This window comes from Thermobia domestica, chromosome 14 (assembly GCF_964235325.1).
Source record: "Thermobia domestica chromosome 14, izTheDome1.hap1.1, whole genome shotgun sequence".
Taxonomy (NCBI): Eukaryota; Metazoa; Arthropoda; class Insecta; order Zygentoma; family Lepismatidae; genus Thermobia; species Thermobia domestica.
Genome location: NC_137467.1, coordinates 17,985,635 through 18,006,175, shown reverse-complemented (window position 1 = coordinate 18,006,175; position 20,541 = coordinate 17,985,635). Strand labels below are relative to the sequence as shown.

General features: G+C 36.3%; 1 protein-coding gene across 1 annotated transcript in view; it reads right to left on the bottom strand.

The window, feature by feature from the left end:
- The window catches only part of larp (La related protein), a 223,222-nt gene extending 203,851 nt beyond the window's left edge, over nt 1-19,371 (bottom strand). Inside the window, exon 1 of the mRNA XM_081737755.1 lies at nt 18,063-19,371. Within this exon, the coding sequence (XP_081593881.1) occupies nt 18,063-18,630 (568 nt within the window). The 5' untranslated portion in view covers nt 18,631-19,371. The remainder of the gene's footprint in view (nt 1-18,062) is intronic.
- Nucleotides 19,372-20,541: the final 1,170 nt, after the last annotated feature.

Below are 20,541 nucleotides of genomic sequence, written 5' to 3'. Positions count from 1 at the left end.
ACCCCCCTGTTTTAACGCAGAAATCTGAAGAAAAATCTGGTAAATACTGCTCAGTGGACTGCATGTTTGTGCAAAATTTCAATCTTCTACGTGCAAAAATAAGCTCGCCAAAAATACTTTACATAAACCCCCCCCCAAAAAAAGTATTACACGAAAATATAAATTTTAGACTTATGACGTCATCACCTCCTATGTCTCGACACAGGAAGGTGTGAAACCATCCGTAATGTCTTCTGCAATGTCTCTGGACTTGGGAAAAAAAAAACGGACGAAAAAGCTCAAATAGGAGAGAAATAACGCAATGTACCATGAAAAACGCATATGGTACAAATTGTACCATGAGATCCCCAAAGGGTTAAAGTAGCTTCTTATTTGCGTGATCGAATACCGCAAACTAACAAACGACATTGACTCCACATAATTCAAACTACGTGTACAATGGAAAATATATTTACGTACAACACTACAACATACATTGAACAGCCCAAAAAATTAAATACCAGTTAAACAATTTGAATATTCTGTTCTCACTTTTAAGAAGTCGTAAACCTCATTTGCTTAAATTTGATTGTTTCTGTACGGTCAATAATAAATCTTGAATTTCATGTATTGCGTGGAATACGGTATTAATAAAATTTGGTTGACTATCAATAATTCATCTTAAATTTTCAACCAATTCTGAAACAAGATGAGATTGGCAGACATTTTCTATCTTTACTTCTTCCCCAACTCACCTTCATCTTTATCATTACATAGATTTTTCTATTTATCTTTTGTATTACTCTTCCCTATGGCTGCATCTGGATAACTGAAAACACGTTAAAACTGTATTTCTCTGTTTACATCTGTCCAACATTAAAAATTTTCAACTGTATTTACTTCGAATTATCCGAAACATAGGTTCAAAAGTTCGATTTATCCACGATTTTTTACTATTGTTTTCAATACAGTTTTCAAGGGGAATGGACTTCTGTTCGAATTAGCCAATATTTCGAATTATCCAAGTTCTAATTAACGAGACTCTACTGTATATGAAATACAAAATTCGAAATGTTTCCTTTGTGGTTGGACATCATAACAACCTAGATAGTTAAAACATCGAATTTTAATTAACTTATTCATTCTAAGTATTATAAGGGAAGATAATTTATCGAACAGTTTTACGTATCCCTCAGAGAATTGGAAATTTTCAACTCATGTCTCACTGTTTACTTTAAGAAATAGTTCTGCTATTGTAGAAGACTCGGCTTAATAGCTCCTTCATAGTTAATTTACTCGATAATATGAAATGAAGGGAATTCATTGCATTTGTATTCTCATAATATAAGCTTATTGTAGCTAAACGAGGATCCTGCTCTGCTCTAAATTAATTAGTAACATGTCATTAGCTTAGTCAACTACTTTGTGGTAATCAAAGATTCTGAATACCCTTCTGATAACCCTTAGTATGCGTTAGTCAAACCCTTAGTATCGCGCTAATCATACATCGAACGAAACCACTCTGCATACGGCAAGATATGTTTTCGTTTTAACATGTAGACTTGAAATGTGTAATAACCTCACGGTGCCCAATATCGGTGCCTCATGGTGCTCACGGCAGTGTCAAACTGTCCCAATATCGATATTAGCACGGTAAAATTTTTTTAGAGCTTTCCGTGTGTTAGTTTAAAAGTTACAAACGCGTACCAAGATAAATGGCCCACCCTGTATAATTACTTGGCTTCAAGGTTAATAAAATATATTTTGCCTACGTTTTAAAAAATGTCTGATTCCTACCGTATTTTTCTCTGAAGGTTCTTAACCCTTTTAAATTTTGGCTTTTTTAAAAGGTAAATTATAGATTTTCTGTCAATCAGCTACAGCATCATTTCTATTTATCCTAGGATCATGGTTCGTACCTCATTTTCTTTAGAATAAAACAGTAGCATTCACACTTCCGTATCATGTCTCTAAAGCGGGAAATTATCAGGAAAAATATGGATTTTTGGTGGAAAAAAAACTTTTTTCTAAGTTTGGGCCACTCTGGACCTCCTTACGTTAACGCATATATCTCCAAATCAACTGAAAAATACTAAGAGGTATACTGAATGTATGTGCAAAATTTCAATCTTCTATCTTGAATAGTAAAGGCAGGAACAATCAACTAAGAACATCCCCACAAAGCCCCAGATGTAACAAAAATTGCTGAGATATCCTAGGGTCATGTTTTGTACCTCATTCTCTTTAGAATAACCTTTCAAACAGTACCATTCACATTTCCCTATCATGTCCCTAAGGCGGGAAATTTTGAGAAATCGGATTTTTAAAAAATTTTGAGCACCATTGAGCCCCATGTGTCAATGCACAGATCTCAAAATCCAACTGGAAAATATTAAGGGGTATACTGAATATGCATATAAAATTTCAATCTTCTAGATGCAAACGTAAGCCCGCCAAAACATAATAAAAACAAGCCTAACGATTTTTTAAAAAAGTTATGACGTATCCATCCCCTATGTTCCGACGCAGAAAGGCGTGAGACCATACGTAACGTGTTCTACAATGCCTCCAGGCTTGAAAAAAAAAAGTAAAAAGCTTTATTGGTACGGTTTTAAAACCGAAAAATGAAGATACTACTCTATCGTGTAAAAATCGACGATATAATTTAAAAGAGTTAATAGCAAGGGAAATCTCACACACTATATAAATAACGATTCAATCTTCAGCAATGCAGTGTAATTGAAACAGAGAGAGACAGAGAAAAAAAGATCACGACTTAAATGTCACTGACCTGAATGCCGCACGATTGGAATATATACTTTATGTACAAATCGATTATTTCTTTGGATTGTAATATTATGTAGAGCGTCAGCATCTATATTGCATGCCTAGCACTTCCATCATTTTCACTTACCATCACTACTACCATGTTAGAAAAGCATCGAAAAGAATTGCATTCGTTTGGAATGTGTGTGTGCACTTTCGAACTGCAACTAGGCACTTATTTCAACGCCCTGCAATCATGTTACTCACATGTTACAATTCACAAACAAGGAGAGAGTGAGAAAAAGAATAAAGAAGAGGAGGAGGGGAACTCGCTTTAGACTTTCAGATCAACAAACTTTTCGAGCTCTTCAAGCAATAAACTTGTAAAAACAATGTAGTAACGGAAATCAAGTTACACGACACTATGCGTGTAAACGTAGCAAATATTTGCTCTCTCTCTCTCCTGTCTTTTGGGATTTAACTAACACTAACGTACCCAGTTGCGCTAAGATGTATACTAGGTCATTACTTAAAAAAAAAAAAAAAAAAAAAAAAAAAAAATCAGTAACTCTTTTCTTCAATTTGGTCAGAATATTTTTGGTTCGAATTTAACGCCGTTGATTAGGTTTGAGACTATGTATGATCTGCACCTATACGTTAAATTTTTGAAGTCCAAGTAAGTAGCTATATATAGTTAAATTTGGTTTAAAAGCAAGAGTAAAAGTGAGGGGGGAACGCGGGAAATTGCAGTTCCTCCACTTCTACAAAATATCTATGGCGTCCCCTACCTTTTCAGATCCACTTTTACCCCTGTTTAAAAGCAGCAGTCACTTGCCACATCTTCCTTTGAAAGCCTACGTCATTACTTTCATTTACTAGTAAACACCATTTCATACTATCTTTTAAATAATTATCTTTTTTAAATAATTATCTTAAGTTGAACGAAGCATACCTGTAATCTGTGACAATATGGGGTGAGGGATGAATCCGAATAAGTTTATTTTTTGGGAATAAGTTAAAAGGTTTTTCGGAGGGAACACTATGTTTTATTCAACATTGTATGGCTGTCAGCGCCATCCCTGCTTCTTGTTTCATGTCTCGAATTCTTTTTTATTAGCTAGATCAATTATGAAATAAGCTACTGGCATTTGAGAACTTTATGAATATCGCAATTTGTTCAAAAAAAATTGATTGGGATCAAACGGAACGGGCTTGGACTCTCAAGGTTAATGTAAAAATCAAAATTATAGGAAATCGGGGTCGGGTCTTCCGCGCCAAAGGGTTTAACGCAACCCGTGTTTTCTGGACACTACAAGAAAAGTGTCTCACACTGGTCGAATATTTATTGATAGATGGAAACGAATAATTGCCATGAAGCCCAATTTACTTCTCGTTCTACTCCAGCTAAGATTTTAATTGCATCCATTTGTAGCAGGGAAAGAATTCGCCACCTTACCTTTGCATTAAATAATCCGAATTAACCTAGGTACCGGTATATAGGCTAGAAATTGCGATCGGTATGTACCTCCCTGTACCTGGCACATGTTTCTTAATCAGTTCCTCTCTGAAGATGATACAACAGGATTTCCGAAAATTAGGAAGTGTAGAGGTAATTAAACGGATGCTTGTTAAGTAAGTATTACTGACGTATTGTTTCTCCACATATGCAATAAGACATTTGGATAAAAATTTACAGTCCTTCATTCATTCTACGGATCTTAGTTAACTGCAGTTAGTTCGCTGAAACCTGTAAACTTGTGTCTAATTTATTCTTCGAAATTAATATTTATCTTCTTATCACTGGAGGAAACAAGGAACGACCTGGTTAACCTGGAATCCTTAATCCTGGTTAACGAAACTAGCTAAGTTGCTTGTTATCCAACGTCCACTTCTAGCACCACGATTATACGAAACGAGACTCACCAAAACTGCACCTGAACCATACTACTCAGAGTTTGTCTGTTTTTATCCGAAGCATGCATACATACCCTGGAGGCAAACGCTGGCTGAAGTACAACAGCCACTTACGAACAGGATAGATTTGAACTGGTAAGCTTCAATATCTCCTACATGAAGTTAAAAGGTAAATAAATAATAAATCAGGCTAATTTTTCGCAACATGAGACACAACGAATGTTGCTTTTTGTGCCGGGTTCTTTCTACGTACTAAATCTTCAGGGATTTAGTGGAACATTTGTACCGGTTCTTCCCATCAAATGAAGTGGTACTAGCATGGCAGCATTGTACAGATGTATAATTCAGAGGCACCTTTTACCGGACAAGGGGATTTAAAGGCAGTAATTCCAGATCTATACAATGGTGGAAGCAGATCGGAATACGCAGTTGCACAAGCAGCGTAATGACATACTGGGAAACGCGTTGAATTGTTGTATGGGTGTTTTGGAGAGTAATCTTTCTTACCTGATCGCAAGTCCAAGATACAAAACAACAGATGGTCTATCTATTCTATCCAGCTACACATACGAAATAAAACACATTCGTCTAATCAAATAGTTACCTTTTCATTCACAGAGTATGCAGTCTGTCCGTAGCAACAAGTGGGCAACTATCGGTTAAAGAAAAATTACACAACGCGATTCGTCACATGTAGCTACTACTCAAGGAAGGCAAGATTACAGGACGATGCCCTAACTAACTTGTAAGACACCGTTGGAAGTGAAGGACATCCATCTCCGAATCATCATCCACACATGTATACAGCTTTTTAATATTACAACGACGGCCTCCACCGCATATCAGCAGGAACAGCACTTGACCTTCCCGAAACACCTAATTATTCAGGTGTTCCCAGCTTGATGGGACTCGTAAAAACAACTAATAACGCCCAGTATATTAACTACAGTTTACAATACACCTGAAATTATTGAAGGAAGCTATATAGGAAGTATCAGAATTCATTTTTCTTGTCTACTGTTCCAGAGTTTGATTTCTAACGAGATAGTATTTGCGTCATTCAATCTCACGTCGCACGCTACTTCCTTTGCTGTTAAGACACACATCGATACTCCAAATAATGAACAAAGTAAGGATGGCCAAAGTCTCGAAAATAATTATTATTTCCTGCAATACCATTTTGTAGATGCTACTGGTTCACTTTTAATATTCTTCAATATCTCTAAGTTATGCACTAAAATGTTAAATAATTAGAGAAACTCACTGGTAAATGCACAGCCTCAAATTCGTCCTATACAGTTCCGATGTATCTTCAGTACGTCGAGGGGCAGCGGTGGCTCAGTGGTAGAGCGTTCACCTCTGGTACTTGGGGTCCCGGGTTTGATCCCAGCCCCCGCCAAGTGGTTTGCGGTGAATAAACACCGTGTGCGTGGGTTTTCTCGGGGTTCTCCCGTTTCCTCCCACTTTCTTCATTCCACCATTTCATTCATTATTCATCATCACTGTCACCTTTAGCCTAACCGGGATAATCGTGGGACGTAAAACTCAAAGATTTCATTTCATTTTTTCAGTACTTCGACGATGCTTGCTAAAAATTCTCACATTATAATGTATATGATCATCGAGGAATTTACTGCAGTTTCAGGGTTGCTGTAAAAAGGTTCTTACTTCTCGTCTACCAACAGTTCTAAATCTACAATAAACTACATGACATAACGGAGTAATTTACACCTCCCAAAGAGCCCCTTCGTGGCTAAGCGGTTAGTGTACGCGCCTTTGACGTGAGACCGGAATTCGATTCCCGGCGGGAGCTCATGTGGTTCCAATTCCACGTTAATCAGTAGGTCCCGTCTCATACAGCCTCGCTGCTGAAAGGGACGTTAAAGTGAAATCAACAACCCTCCCAAAGTTATTTACACACACCCCTGGATGGAAAAGGAATACTCCCACAAATACAGATGTATCAATCAGTATCATATAGGTTATTTATTACATCAAGTTAAAAACGGTTTAGTGTTTGGAAAAGAAGGTAATATTCTTATTTATTTATTTCACTTCAAAACATGAAGCAACCTCGTTCTCATGTACGGCTTCGAGAACCACACGACCTCATTGTTTTGGGCGGTGTTTCGATCAAAACAATTGACAAAACAGACCCATCATACCTACCCTCCTGAGCTCCGCGGTCGTTTCCGAGAAAAGAGATTGATGGACAGATGCAGATGAGTGAAATTGGGGATGGGGAATATCATAACTCAAGATCAGGTGAGCCTTTTTTTTTATTATTATTAAGTTATTATTGGTTTATTACTTAGCAAAAGAAAGTAATGGATCTGAACTTGTTTTTCTCTTTGTAATAACACGAAATTTTTGAACTCAGTTTCCTATTCGTGTTAATATTGTTAATATGAAATTTTATTTTAATGACCCAATGTACAGAAATTAATCTATTACGAAGTTTTTTTTTTCTTTAGCAGACTGAGCTCCATAAATGAAAGCTGCGAGGGAGGGGGGGGGGACATGGAACCAGTTAATCTTGCTAATAGTTGCGTAACAAAATATTTTTCTTTTGAGTTTGTTTAAAAATGTGTATCACTATTCTCAGAGCACCCCCCCCCCTTTTATTCTGAACACCCATTCAAGTAAAAGTTTCTGGCGTACTTTCCGTAATATACATTAATGAGGTTGGAAGAATTTTCAGTGTGTTCAACCTACGGTACTAAAGGAAATAGTCATTATTGTCAAAACTGCATAGGACAAGTTTGAGTTCAGTTGATTTAGTTTAGCGTCCCTTTCAGCAGCGAGGCTATATGAGACGTGGACCTACTGATTAACGTGGAATCCGAACCACATGAAAGGCCAAGTTTAAGAAGTCGCATTTATCGGCAAGTTTGTCTGATTGCTTACCAGAGCTTATTATTATCTAGTGTTGCTCACGCGAAAATAAAACTAGAATTGTTGTCTGGTCTCGAACTTATATGTGTAGTTCCACTAGTGAGAGTAATTATGAGTCATATTTCACAATTTTTCCACGTTACTCAGCTTACATTAGTTTTGAAAGCAGTTAATTTAGGCTGCAGTTTATGGTGCCACGAAATTTCCTGTCATCTCATAAGTTGATGGGTAAATATCAAATTCTTCCTCTCTTCCAGCCTTCTGTACGTGACATTGAGGTATGAAGGAGTCCAATTGTGAGACAAAGAAATCTTCGTTATTTTGTGTTTATTACCGTAAAGATATACAATTATTTGGCTAAGTTACAAGAAAATAACTAAGAAAGAAAGTGAAAATAGCTACTGATGTTATTCTAACATTTTTGTGAGTTGACTATAATAGCCCTTATAGGCTAATGCCTATATTAGATAGTTTCAGGTTACAAACAGGCTTATGTAACAAATTTAGACTAAGTTCCAGGCTGTTCACTAAAAACAACTTCGGCTACTGCTATTTCTTCGTTTTAGTGTATTCATATGCAGCCTACGCTACTTTCAACAAAATTATGCAGATCTACAACTTTGAAAGTTACTAAGAAACAAGATTATAGGATTACCTAAACTACAAAATACAGCTTTTTTGAAACATACTAGGGTACACAAATTCCAGCATGCATCTCACAATTAACCTCCATGTAAGCAAAAATGAGATGAAAAAAAAAAAAGTAACTCTGAAACAAAAGTCCAGGAGACAAATTCAACTTAATCTGTAACTGCTGACCTACCCGGCTACCATACCCATCGGTTTCACAATACTGCACGAGTAAATATAGAAGTTAATGATAGAATTTCAAATTTAATTTTTTTTTCTGGGGTGTTTTTAAAAAAACTGGTACATCCAAACTTTCGTAAAGTGAAGCTTAAAAATGTAGACAGAACATCGTGAAGAATGTTAGTAAATGCCTGTGCTCTTAATTTGTATTAATTCTATGGTACTTGAGGGGCAGGCCAGTATTTAGTAAGTGCTATTCTGTGCCCGAGGGGAAGCATTTTGGATTTTCTTCTAAGGTTCACAATAAAGTAAAATTACAAACTAGCAACGCGCAGAGTCCCGTGCACGTGCGAGAAAATATGTTAATGTGTTTAATTCGCTCTAATTATAGTAGTCACTCATTAGCTAGCTTATCTGATGATCCTCTCCCATCCCCAAGCAGAGGGGTGCGGATGAACACCATTAAAACTGATACCCTAAAACTCAACGACCTCGAAAACTATGAGTTCAACACTAATATATGTCGTTTTCGATTACTTTTAAAATCTCGCCCCCTCCCTGAGGAGTGTAGAATGACTTGGAAGTTGAACTGGATTAAAACTCACTATTCATCTCAGCAAATCCAAAAACGATGAATTCAGTTCTAATATTGGTCGTTTTTGATTTTTTTTTTTTTAATTCCTCCATGTTATTCTTTAGCTGATATGTTTGCAAAATCATGGCTTGTTTCCTTGTTTGAGGCATAAGTTTGTGCGGGGTGTCTCAATTACCCTCCATAGGCAGCGTCTCATAACTACCCCTACTGACCCTAATATCTTGTCTCGAGAGCAACACTTACTATTATCATAACCACTTTACTGTCTATACTTGCTGAGAGATACTTAAGAAAAACTAGACCTGTGAGCCATTAAATAAATTATAGTCAATCTCCTGATATACTTCAGCTATATTTATAAGAGATGCGCTGTTGTGATTGTCAACTGTAAACAACTTCTGAGTAGCCTTCGAGTGTAATCTTCATTCACAGTGACTCTAAAACACTCTGAGGTATGGACAAGGTTAATGCTTTCATTACACATTGTCTCAATGCCAGACGTTGCAACACTAACCAACACAACAAAAGCTCACCCAAACATCCCACTCACACCGCTGTCAACGTTCCAACACCACAACCAACAAGCAGGGTCTTCTTAATTTGTACGGAAGCTACCTCGAGATACGCGTCTGTTAAAAATACGCTCAACAGAAGCCCCCCATGTGTGCTTTTGCTCTCCTTGAAGAAAGTATTTGCCTGCTGCGATCACGAATGTTGTCAGGATTCACATCAGAACAAGTCGGACTTGAAATCTGTGCTTAACTGAATTCCGTACCGTAGCTAAGTTCCGCTAATACCAGTTTGTCGGTTATTAAATGTAACGCTTAAAGAAAGGTTAAAAAAAAAAAAGCATAGCATGAAAACAGAAGTGAATTATACAGGGTGGCCCAAAAGTAGGTATACACCCCTGCACCAATCAAGTATTACATTCAAGCTTATAGGTTTATTTGCTTCGACTGTTCCGCGCTCAAAATGTAAGTAAAAGACATTAAGAACAAATAATAAAGAAACTAAATCTACCTGATGGATAACAAGTAATTATATAAAAAGCAATGAGTTGATCAGTACGGGACTGTATACCGACTTTTGGGCCACCCTGCATATAGGTTTACGCTTTCTTTACCTAGCAGATATGTTGTTTGGAACAGAAGTTGTAACTTTAGGCACCTTGCATTTTTTTTTCTAACGACAGCAGCTGACTCATCTACTCAGTAGTTTATGTATTTCCTATGCACTAAATGTAAGACTGAAATCTTTGATTTACGAAAACTTAATCCTGCTACGGATATTCCACGAAACGTTACAAAAAAACACAAAACCCAAATGAAATATTTAAGTTTTACTTCCCACGATTCTGCCGGATAAACTAAAGGATCACAGTGATGATGAGAAATGGATGAAATGAAGAAAGTGGGAGAACCCTGAGAAAATCCACGCACAAGATGCTTGTCCACCACAAAGTTCACCTGGTGCGAGCTGGGATCGAATCAAGGACCCCATGCACCAGAAGTAAACGTTCAACCACTAAACAAGAACTGCGCACTTGTTTTGAAAGGATGTAAGATTACGTGGTTGAACCACCACCCCTCCCTTGAGAAAATTTTGCGTACACCAAGGTCTGGAAGTATAGAAATAATTAACGGAAAAAGACCAAGTGTCACTTTCCTTCCAAATAATTTTCTTTAACCCAAAATACAAAGATTCAATGCTTCAACACACGATGCTTATATACAAATACCACCTTACATTGCAGTATCTAATATCTACGGATTGTTTTTCACCATGAGCAGCTACGTCTATTTGTGGCCAGTAACTATAAACTTGCGCTTTTAACACAGACACAATTTGTCAACTTTCGTTAAGATGAATTAACTAACACTGATCTAGTATGCGCTGTGGGAATCCTAACCGGATCGTGATATTCCCTGTACGGTTTCGGCAACCATTCCTGGTGTCTTCAAAAGATGGACAATAATGAAAACCTTCGGCTTCAAAATGACAAGACAACTTAGAAATATTACCAATATGATTAGGAATCGCAAGCATATGATAACTGAGCGTTCTGTTTTCAATTAGCAAGTGTAAGTGAAAAATCTAAGACAAAAATTAAATTTCAAACGCGAAAAGCCTTCCGTTATCTGGCAAGAAGTTGTTTTCTGACTCGCACATTGAAGAATCTCAACTTAATGCAGATTTTTAATTATACAAGAAAAACCATGGGAGTCTCTTTTTTTTTTTTTTTTTTTTTTTCTATATTAAGCAAAAGTGTCCTGCTGTCTCGAAGGTCTGTATACATCCTAACGACATGTTAATATAATTGGGAATCTGAACTAAATGTACTATATATAAATTTCTCAAATTAGGCATCCTATATTTGTATACGCACACAGCAAAAGAAACAGGTCCTATGCAAATATTACATAACCAACTTGTCTGAGTGCGCTGTCCATTGTTGCACATATAGAAACCAAAAGGGTGCATGTTTAAAGTGCAAAGGTTGTCTGTGTGTTATATGTAAAACAAGTTACTATGTCATCAACTGATATTAGACTGAGCAAGTATTATTTTATTATTATTATTGTGAAGAACATAAAACTCACCATAATATCTGTCTCTACCTGCACTGGTGTATTTTTTAGGCAAAAACATGCAAAGATACAATAATATGAATCCTTATTATTACAAAGAAAAAAAAAACTGCCATGATAGCCGCTGTCCAGTTTTGCACTTTCACGATCAAATGCTTAATTATTTTGCCTGTGTTCCCGAATACATAAAAATCGGGAGAAATTTCGAATGTTAACAACATAAACTTCAAAAGTTTAACGTTGTAATTTGGAATAAAGTATTATTAACTATTGTTAAGACTAGCATTATTAACAGAACATGTGTCAATAAGAATTGTATCGAGACATTAGGTTCCCGTATTATATTAAAGAATAGCAACAAAAGGGTTAGAAGAGGTTCTCGCAATATATATAATAAAACCGAAATTTGATACGCTCCTTGTGTGATATTCTAAAGAAACCTTACTTTAAATACTTAAAATAATATATGTTTGGTTTGATTCTTTCATGGGGTCATCAATTTTAATTTAGTAGTGTTAGAATTCCAATTTTTTTTTTAACACCTTTTTAAAATTACAGAATAACAAACACGGAAGTCTTAGTTGTGCGAAATACTTATGATCGAGTGTCTCTTTCATAAAAATAATAAAAAAAAAGTGTACATTACTTATGTGCTTCATCCCCATAACTCGTGAAGGATGGACGGCACCAGGTAGTAAATATAAAAGATGTGATACTGTTTTATACAAATAGATGTTCAACACGTTACTGATTGCTACTTTACTCCGTGTGTACCCACCACTCACATTACGAGCGAAGCGACCAACTAATTGCGTGGGCTTAAAACCAAGTCAGAATTTGAATAAGGTGCACAGATCACACGCCTTTTCCCAACAAAATTATTACAGAATCACGCTACACGTACCATCATTATTATTACTAAGAGCAGAAACACTCATTTGTATACAATACAATACAATACAAAAAAAAAAAAAAAAAGAAAAGAAAAAAAAAAGAAAAAAAAAAAGGACGTTGAAATACCTTTTAAAATCAGAACATTGGAAACTCCAAATGTAGTACTTTAAATACGTTAACTTTAAGAAAGATCCTAAACTCGATGTAAACAAATGGGACTGACAAATAATAATAATTTTTGTTGATTATTTTTAAAATGAAACACAATTTAAACGATATTCCTTATTTGACTGGCTAATTATTATGTGATGTAGAAAAAAACAAACAAACAAACAAAAAATAAAAACAAGTATGATGTTTCGTGATAGGTTATGTTGTCTTTACCATTGTATATCTCACACGACAGTTTCTCAGTAGCAGTAGGCTACATTTCTCCTCTCTCAACATCGTCACAGTGATCCTCGAAATTCGCTTCACAATAATTGAACGAAACAAATTTCTTTCTAACCATCTTAATCAGTAAAGAAGCACGTGAAGAATACGCTACCATTATGCAATATATATAGTTCTGCCATAAATCCCGTCATAGAAGGAAGATGTCCCAGTAGACCGCTACAGGTGACGTAATTGTGTTCATGACGTAAAAAAACCTCATGCAGAGAACACGGGCCTGTTGGAGAAGAAACCGTAAAGAGGAATGGAGCGACAGGGAGAAAAGGTTGTTGTAATAGCCCTGCACAAATGTGGTATGAAACCAAGGGATATATTCAACCTCCCGCAACGGATATATTCAACCTCCCGCAACCACTGTTGTGATTTGTATACTGTGGCGTCGCAAGATTCCGTGAACTTACCTCTGTCAATGATCGGCAAAGATCCAGACGTCCAAGGCTAGCACGGGCACAAGTGGGTAGTGAAAGCAATGCAAGAATACACACGCTGGAATAAACTCCGGGAACAAAGAATTATGGTCAGAGACCTACAGATTTTGACTCGAAAAATGTAGTGTTATCAGGGATGATCTTCATATGACGGTTTTTCATCGGACTACAGGCCATTGCTTGAATGACAGGCTAAAGCATCGGGCGTCAGAAAGCAAAACGACCGCTGCAATGGACATGAAAATACTCTTTTCACAGATGAAAAATTTAACAAATAGCTTGATAAAATCGATGCCAGAACATCTGCAGAAGCGAATACCACGAGTTCAGAGATGATATCCAGCATCAGTGATGGATGGTAAGGTGTGTTTACAAGGAGTGAAATTGAGACAAAACTAAAAAGAGACTATCCTGAAGGATGTCATGAGCCCTTTGAACAACACGCTGTTTGCTGGGAAGCCATGAGTATTCCAGCAAGACTTAGGTCCATCTCACAAGGAACAGTGACTATGGGATAATGTTACTTCAATTATTGCTGCTAAGGATTGGCCATCTGACAGTCCAGACTTTAGTCTACTGGACTATTGCTTGTGGAGCAGTTCTCAGAGGAAGGCCTGCAGTAAACCTTATCGCAATTTGAACCATTTCAGCAGTGAGGGAGATGCGCATTGAAACTATCCGTGCTGAAATTGGTGATTGATGCAGGATACTTACAGCATGTGCTAAGGCCAGAGGAAGGCACTTCGAATGAATTCGTGTTCCAACACTTTTCTGTATCTCAAGTAATAAATGTGTATCACTGGTATCTTCTTGTTTCAATTATTGTAGTCCTTATTCTGACTAATGCTTTTGACAGAAGTTATGTCAGTACTACGTACATTTTTAATACTCCATCGTAATTTTCTCATAATGAATACCAGTATTGATTGCCTTAAAATTGTAATATTATTCAAGATCAACTTGCGTATAACCATGAGTTGTGTATGAATATAAATATTTGATTTCAAGTTATCTGAACTTAGTATTACAGAGGTAACACCACAACTGTAACTATGCACGCTTTTTCAGTAGTAAGTTGTTCCTAATACTTTTTTCTTAAATCCTGTCAAGTGCCAAGTTCAGCCTTCAGGCCTCTCCACGCACGTATTAGAAACCGGGTAAATTTCCGACAAGGGTAGAACAAGAACAACATATGTCGCCCTCTATCGAGAGATAGAACTAAGGACGTCCAATCGACAAGTAGAAGCCTAACTAACGTACGTAAATCAGACGTAAATGAGAAAAAATCTTCTAATTTTACGTCCCACAATTACGCCCTGCAGGGTACAGAGACAAGTGATTAATGGAAGGGAACGATTGTGAAATGAACTGCCGGAATGAGTATAGGAGAGAAACGAAGGAACCAACAGAAAACCCATGGACACAATGTTGTGTATTACAAACTCATTTGGTCTGGAATCCAACCAGGAACTTAAAAAACACTTTTAACCAGGGAATTTTAAAACGTTTTCTTCGTAAGTAAAAATATTGGTAAGTGTACAAATTTATGGAAAGGTTCTTGAACACAAAAGAAAAGTAATGAAATATACTTTACGTAGCGGTGCCTCGTTTTGGTTGCTTTTCGTTTCTTATTCTTTTTTTCTAGTTTTTTTTTTTTTTTTTTTTTTTTCTAAATCGTTGAAATATATTATTAACAAAACTAAGAACACTGAACTTCAATCTTTGAACAGTCCGCTACCATGTCTGTGCACTGCCACGCTAGTCAGTCATATGTAGGTCTGTCGTTTTGTACATAAAATAATAATGTTTTAATTAATTATAATTTTAGGTAAATAAGTTTTTTTTTTAATTATCCCTTCGATTTTACGTGTATATTTTTTTTATTTTGTTCGGAATTCCATTGAGATTCGACTTCGTATTCGGAGTCGATGTTGAATTGTTCCGCGGTAGACGTGGTATGTGATTGTATTGTGTGAATCTTTATATAGCGATCGCCAAGTATTTATGTATGGCGATATATATATATATATTTCATCCTACTTCGAGCGTTCTGTGAACATTTTATAGTTTCTCTTAGTGTTCTATTTCTTGATTCTATTGTGTTTGGGATATTTGTGGTATACAGTGCAGTGTTCTTTGAAATTCATTTGTTCGCAATGGGTATATTGTTTTGCATCGTCTAATGTTACTGATATTCCTTTTTTTATATATATATATATATATAGCGAGTTGGGTGAATTATGATAAAATAAACTATCCGAAATAATCAATTAACCAAAATCTCATTTGCATTGAAGGATTTTTTTCTAATAACATACATTCTATAAAATAACATACGTTCGGGGATGTGGGGTTGTCCCCCACTTTTATTTTATAATATTCGATTATTGGAAAAAGAAATCCTTTTACGAAAGTGGTTATTTCCGTCAGTTAATAATTTGAAATTGTTCACTTTGACGTAGCTCACCTAACTTGGCCTCTGGGTGGTGGACCTGTATTCTAGAATCTTGCCCAAAATTATCTATGGGCTGTACTAAGCTTTTATAGTAGGTATGTTAGGCATTCAGTACCAGGTCACCATATTTCACTGTGTCGTACACGACAGTCGTTACCCTAGCCTACCTGTTACACACGAACAGTTAGCTCTGATCATCTCACAATTTCACTGACGAAGTAGAGATTTAAAAGCCCATTTACTTCCATGAACATTTAACACGATTGTCATAATAAGTAGAGAAGTCACGTTTTCTGAAGTCCCCAGTTAGTCCGAGCCACTTAGCCTATGAAAAATCGAAGAAAACGTAAAAAAATCCAAGTATTGTATTCGTTTCTTAACTGAAAACGACGGTAATATTAATAAGCTAGAAACTGCCACAATGAAATACAACTTATGTTACTTAAAAACGAATGGATGAATTCTGTGTAAAAACCACTGTTTAAAAATCTTATTAAAAAATATACGACACAAAAGCCGTATAGTGCATTTTGCGTATGTTGAGTTTAATGTCTATATCCAATTCGTCTCTAAGAAATTCTACCAGCTCAAACAACTAAAAACTATCACTGACTGTCAACACGTTTGTGGTAGCCAGGTTAATATCATAAAATCAACCTCATAAAAGTTTAGTACAGGCTTACGTCAAACTTTAGGTGAAGCAATACAAAATGTACAGGAGGACACTGTATATTTTGAACCAGTATTCGGTTTAGCTCACAAGGGTAGGAAAATATAGGAGGCTTCGTGTCCCTCCGATCTACAGTTCGGCAGACGTATAATTGTTGCTAAGGCAACACAACTAATCTGTAACCAAACTCTCTCGTACGCGAACCAGTCTAAAAAGATAAACAAACAGGGTAACTGCCTGAACAATCAAAATTCCATTACAAATCTTAAAATCTTAATTCGAAATCAGTAGCTAATAATATAAAGCACTGTCACTTAATAACTACATATGACTTGCAGAGTACAATGACAATAACAAAACACACTGCTGCATATCTCACCTAAGGCACTTAAACAACATAAGAGATCTGGATCACCATAGGTTGTATTAGATACAATTATACAGACCTATACACATATATTAAAACTGAAAAACAAAATACGTAAAAATATAAGCGAATAAACACTGCAAAGGACAAGAAATCTGAACGAAAGACGGAGCTGGAGCTCGATACGCCATTCTGAGAAGAACTCAACAATTTAATGCTAAAAACTTGACATTCAACTTTGCACTTTCTTCCGCTCTCCTCTTGAAAGAGCTCTAGATACATGTTTCCGAACGAAGTATTTCGTAATAAAAGACTCCAATAGACATGACAATGAACACTCTTCCGTTAGCAGAAATTTTAATATAAAATCGAAGAATGCGAGAACTACGTGCCCTCAAACCAGCAACTATTACGCAAAACTACTGCAGGGAACGCCTTACTCGCAAGCCTGTGCACTCAGTGATAAAAACACAATACTGTGATACCGGTATTAATAAAACCAGCGCCCGTATAGGACTCTTTGATTATATGCCTCGTAAATAAATAAAAAAAAAAATAAAAAAAAAAGAGAGAGAGAAACGTACTAATACACAGAGAAAATAAATAATCAGACAAGACCAAAATCAACCTCTCCGGCAAAACTACTTTCATCATACATACAATACTCTTTTCCAAAGAGTCTCACAATTCCAGAGTAATGCTAACCTACTGTACATGCTACGTATATGGAAAGTACAGGCAATGTCCGGCACTTGGAATCATAATCTTCGCCTCATGCTCCACGAGAAATCAGGTGTAACTAAGTGCCATAGAACAAGCGATATCATTACTGTAAGGCAATCTATTAAAGTGATACGCAATAACATTCTTCAAGCATCACGAATACCAGTATAAAGTAATATACCGGTACCATAAATAAATGTAATCAACAGATCTATAATACATTAATGAATTCCTAATATACTGCTCTAGAAAGAGTTGAAATTGATTTGCGAACAGCTCATTATACATCATAGTTACCGTAATACTGGAAAACAGTTCGATGTTTGTCGCTTATTCGGAATACACGGAGTCCTGAAATCAAAACTATTTAATGGAAAACTTAGCAGTCTCCGCAATAAGTGCAAGAGGAACAGCAGTGTGTACATATAATACCTGCATGTACAAATGCAAAATAAAGAAAACAAAACATGCCAACGTTAAAACAACTGACAAATCACGTTTCGTATTAAAACTATTATTACTCACCTGCTGTCCCTTGTTGCTGCGGTTGCAGAACTCTCTTTTCCTGACACTTTTCAGTAAGTTTTCCACTAATCACTAATGCAGCATTTTTATTAGCTGTCCATGGGTTCACTTTTGGTATAGGAGCTTCCACAAACTTCTTTTCTGGAACTTTTTCCAATGAATCAGAATTAACTCCATCACAACTACTTGCATTACTTCTTTCATCAGATTCTGAGTGAAGTTCATTACATGTGCCATTAACCAGTCCATTTTGAACATTATTATTTTCTTTTGATAACGAATCCGATTTTTTATCAGGTATCTTTTTACTAATGCGTACAGCACCACTTGGTGCAATATTTTCCGAAGTCACATTTGTCGATTGTTTTCCTACTTTCTGTGCAATTGACTTTGCTTTTTGACCATCTCTTGTAGGAGTATCTTTAGACGATGAATTAGACACAGCATTAATGTTTTCCTTATTATTGTCCATATTTTTCAAATTAAGAACGGCATTCGCGTATGACGGTCCTGCGTTCTCCCTACTCTGACTGCCTTCAGCGGATTGACCAGCAACTTGAGTCGCCATCTTGAGATACTTTAAAAAACACTATCAAACACAAATATGACGCAGTTTTGCGTTATGGTTAAATCGCTAATTGAACTCCTCGAAAAGTAAGTTCTTTTATTTGATTATCCCTTATGTCACCCTGTTTCTCACACAAAAACTATTGTAAACAGCGGATTCTAACGTCCAACTAATATTTCAATACACAATATGGTACTCAACGCACGCAGTTCACGCTGCAGCATGGTCTTTCATAACAGCTCAAAACTTAAAACACACTCATAATCACACATGAATTAAGCACAACAATGACTGATTCACAAGTATATTAAAAATGAAAAACATATCACACTGTACTATTAACAATCACACTTCATGTTTACTACCTCCTACGTAGTGTTCCTCCAAGCACTAGACAACATACACTTGATCTCACTTCCCACCTCCCCTTCACACCACAGAGGAAAAATATCACAGCTGTTAGGCAAACAGTTCCTGTTTTAAAACTATTATTATACTTTCGATTCTACAAATCCGATTTCTTCACAAGTATTAGGTCCTGCAGTGTCATTTCTGAATAATAAACGTTCTAATTTTCCCAAGCAAGGTGCAACATAGCAGGACTCCAACACCAATTCCACAAGCACATGTCTAACCTACCACTGCTGACGCTTCACTGACTTGCGTTCTCTACCTAGATGTCACTAGCATACAAGAACGGTAGCACGTGGAGGTCGTCCATACATTCTTTCTTCCAACCATGCCCTCTGTTGCTGCGTTGTTACAAGTGTGTTTCATTACGTAATCTCATTTTGATTTACTAACAGCAGTGAATGTATCAAGCCCTCATTGTAGCAACTATTCCATTATCTTAGATGTTCTACTTTTATGCAAATCTCTTGTTCCTGTCTCGTCATTTGTATCGAACGAAAAAAAAAAAAAAGAAACTTAATCGTTAAACTTGAGATTATTCTCTGGTTTTTGCGGATTTCTTTCTGTTTACAATTGTTAAAAAAAACTAATAACAATAAATACAATTTAAATAATAATACTTAACAAATTAGACTTATGGGCCTTACGCAGATTCATTCTGAACCGTGATTAGTGCCATACTAAGGAGTTTGACTAAGAAATGTTTAATGCAGTAGTCAGGCCTTTAGTATGACTCAAATCATTAGTCAAAGCGACTGTGCATAAGGCCGTATAAAATGTAGCGAAACTAGATATTTCCACTTAAACTCAAATCAGAACACAAAAACTTGTGCTCTCCTTAAAATTTTCCCTTTTTTATTAATAACGATCAGTCGTTCTTTCAGAAAAATTTTCCGGGGGGAACACAGTATTCCGGGGGGCACTGCTGGTACTATTCTATTCTATTTATTATTAATTTTATAGACGTATTATTTTGGTCTCCTCCGGGAGTCACTCTCAGAGCTCCGGCGGGCATTGACCCCCAAAATGTTTTCTGCAAAAACACTGATTACGATTAATATTGGTTCAAACAGTGTTTTATCCAGGCATGTTAGAGGAGGAAATCCACCCGAAAATCTTCCCAATTTTTGATGATACACAGCAGCGTCATTTCAGATTTTGCTTGGAGAGAACAAAACCCTAAATGTCAGTAGATTTCATCATTTTCCTTCCTATAAGCCTATTATTATCTTGTAGATTAAAATGTAATACAAATGTCAAAATCAAGGAGGGGGAAATTGTCCTCCTGGAACCCAAATGACGCCACTGAGATACAAGTATAGCACATATAATAGATGATGAATACGTCACTTGCAAGATCCTCCCCAAACAGAGTCCGAAACTGGATAAAGTGCTCCGCTCGGTCCAAGTACAATACTTTTAATACCATAGATTAAGGGTCTCATTTCGTACGATTTTGCGTCAATGCAACGCAAAATAAGCTCTTTAGTTTGTGATAAT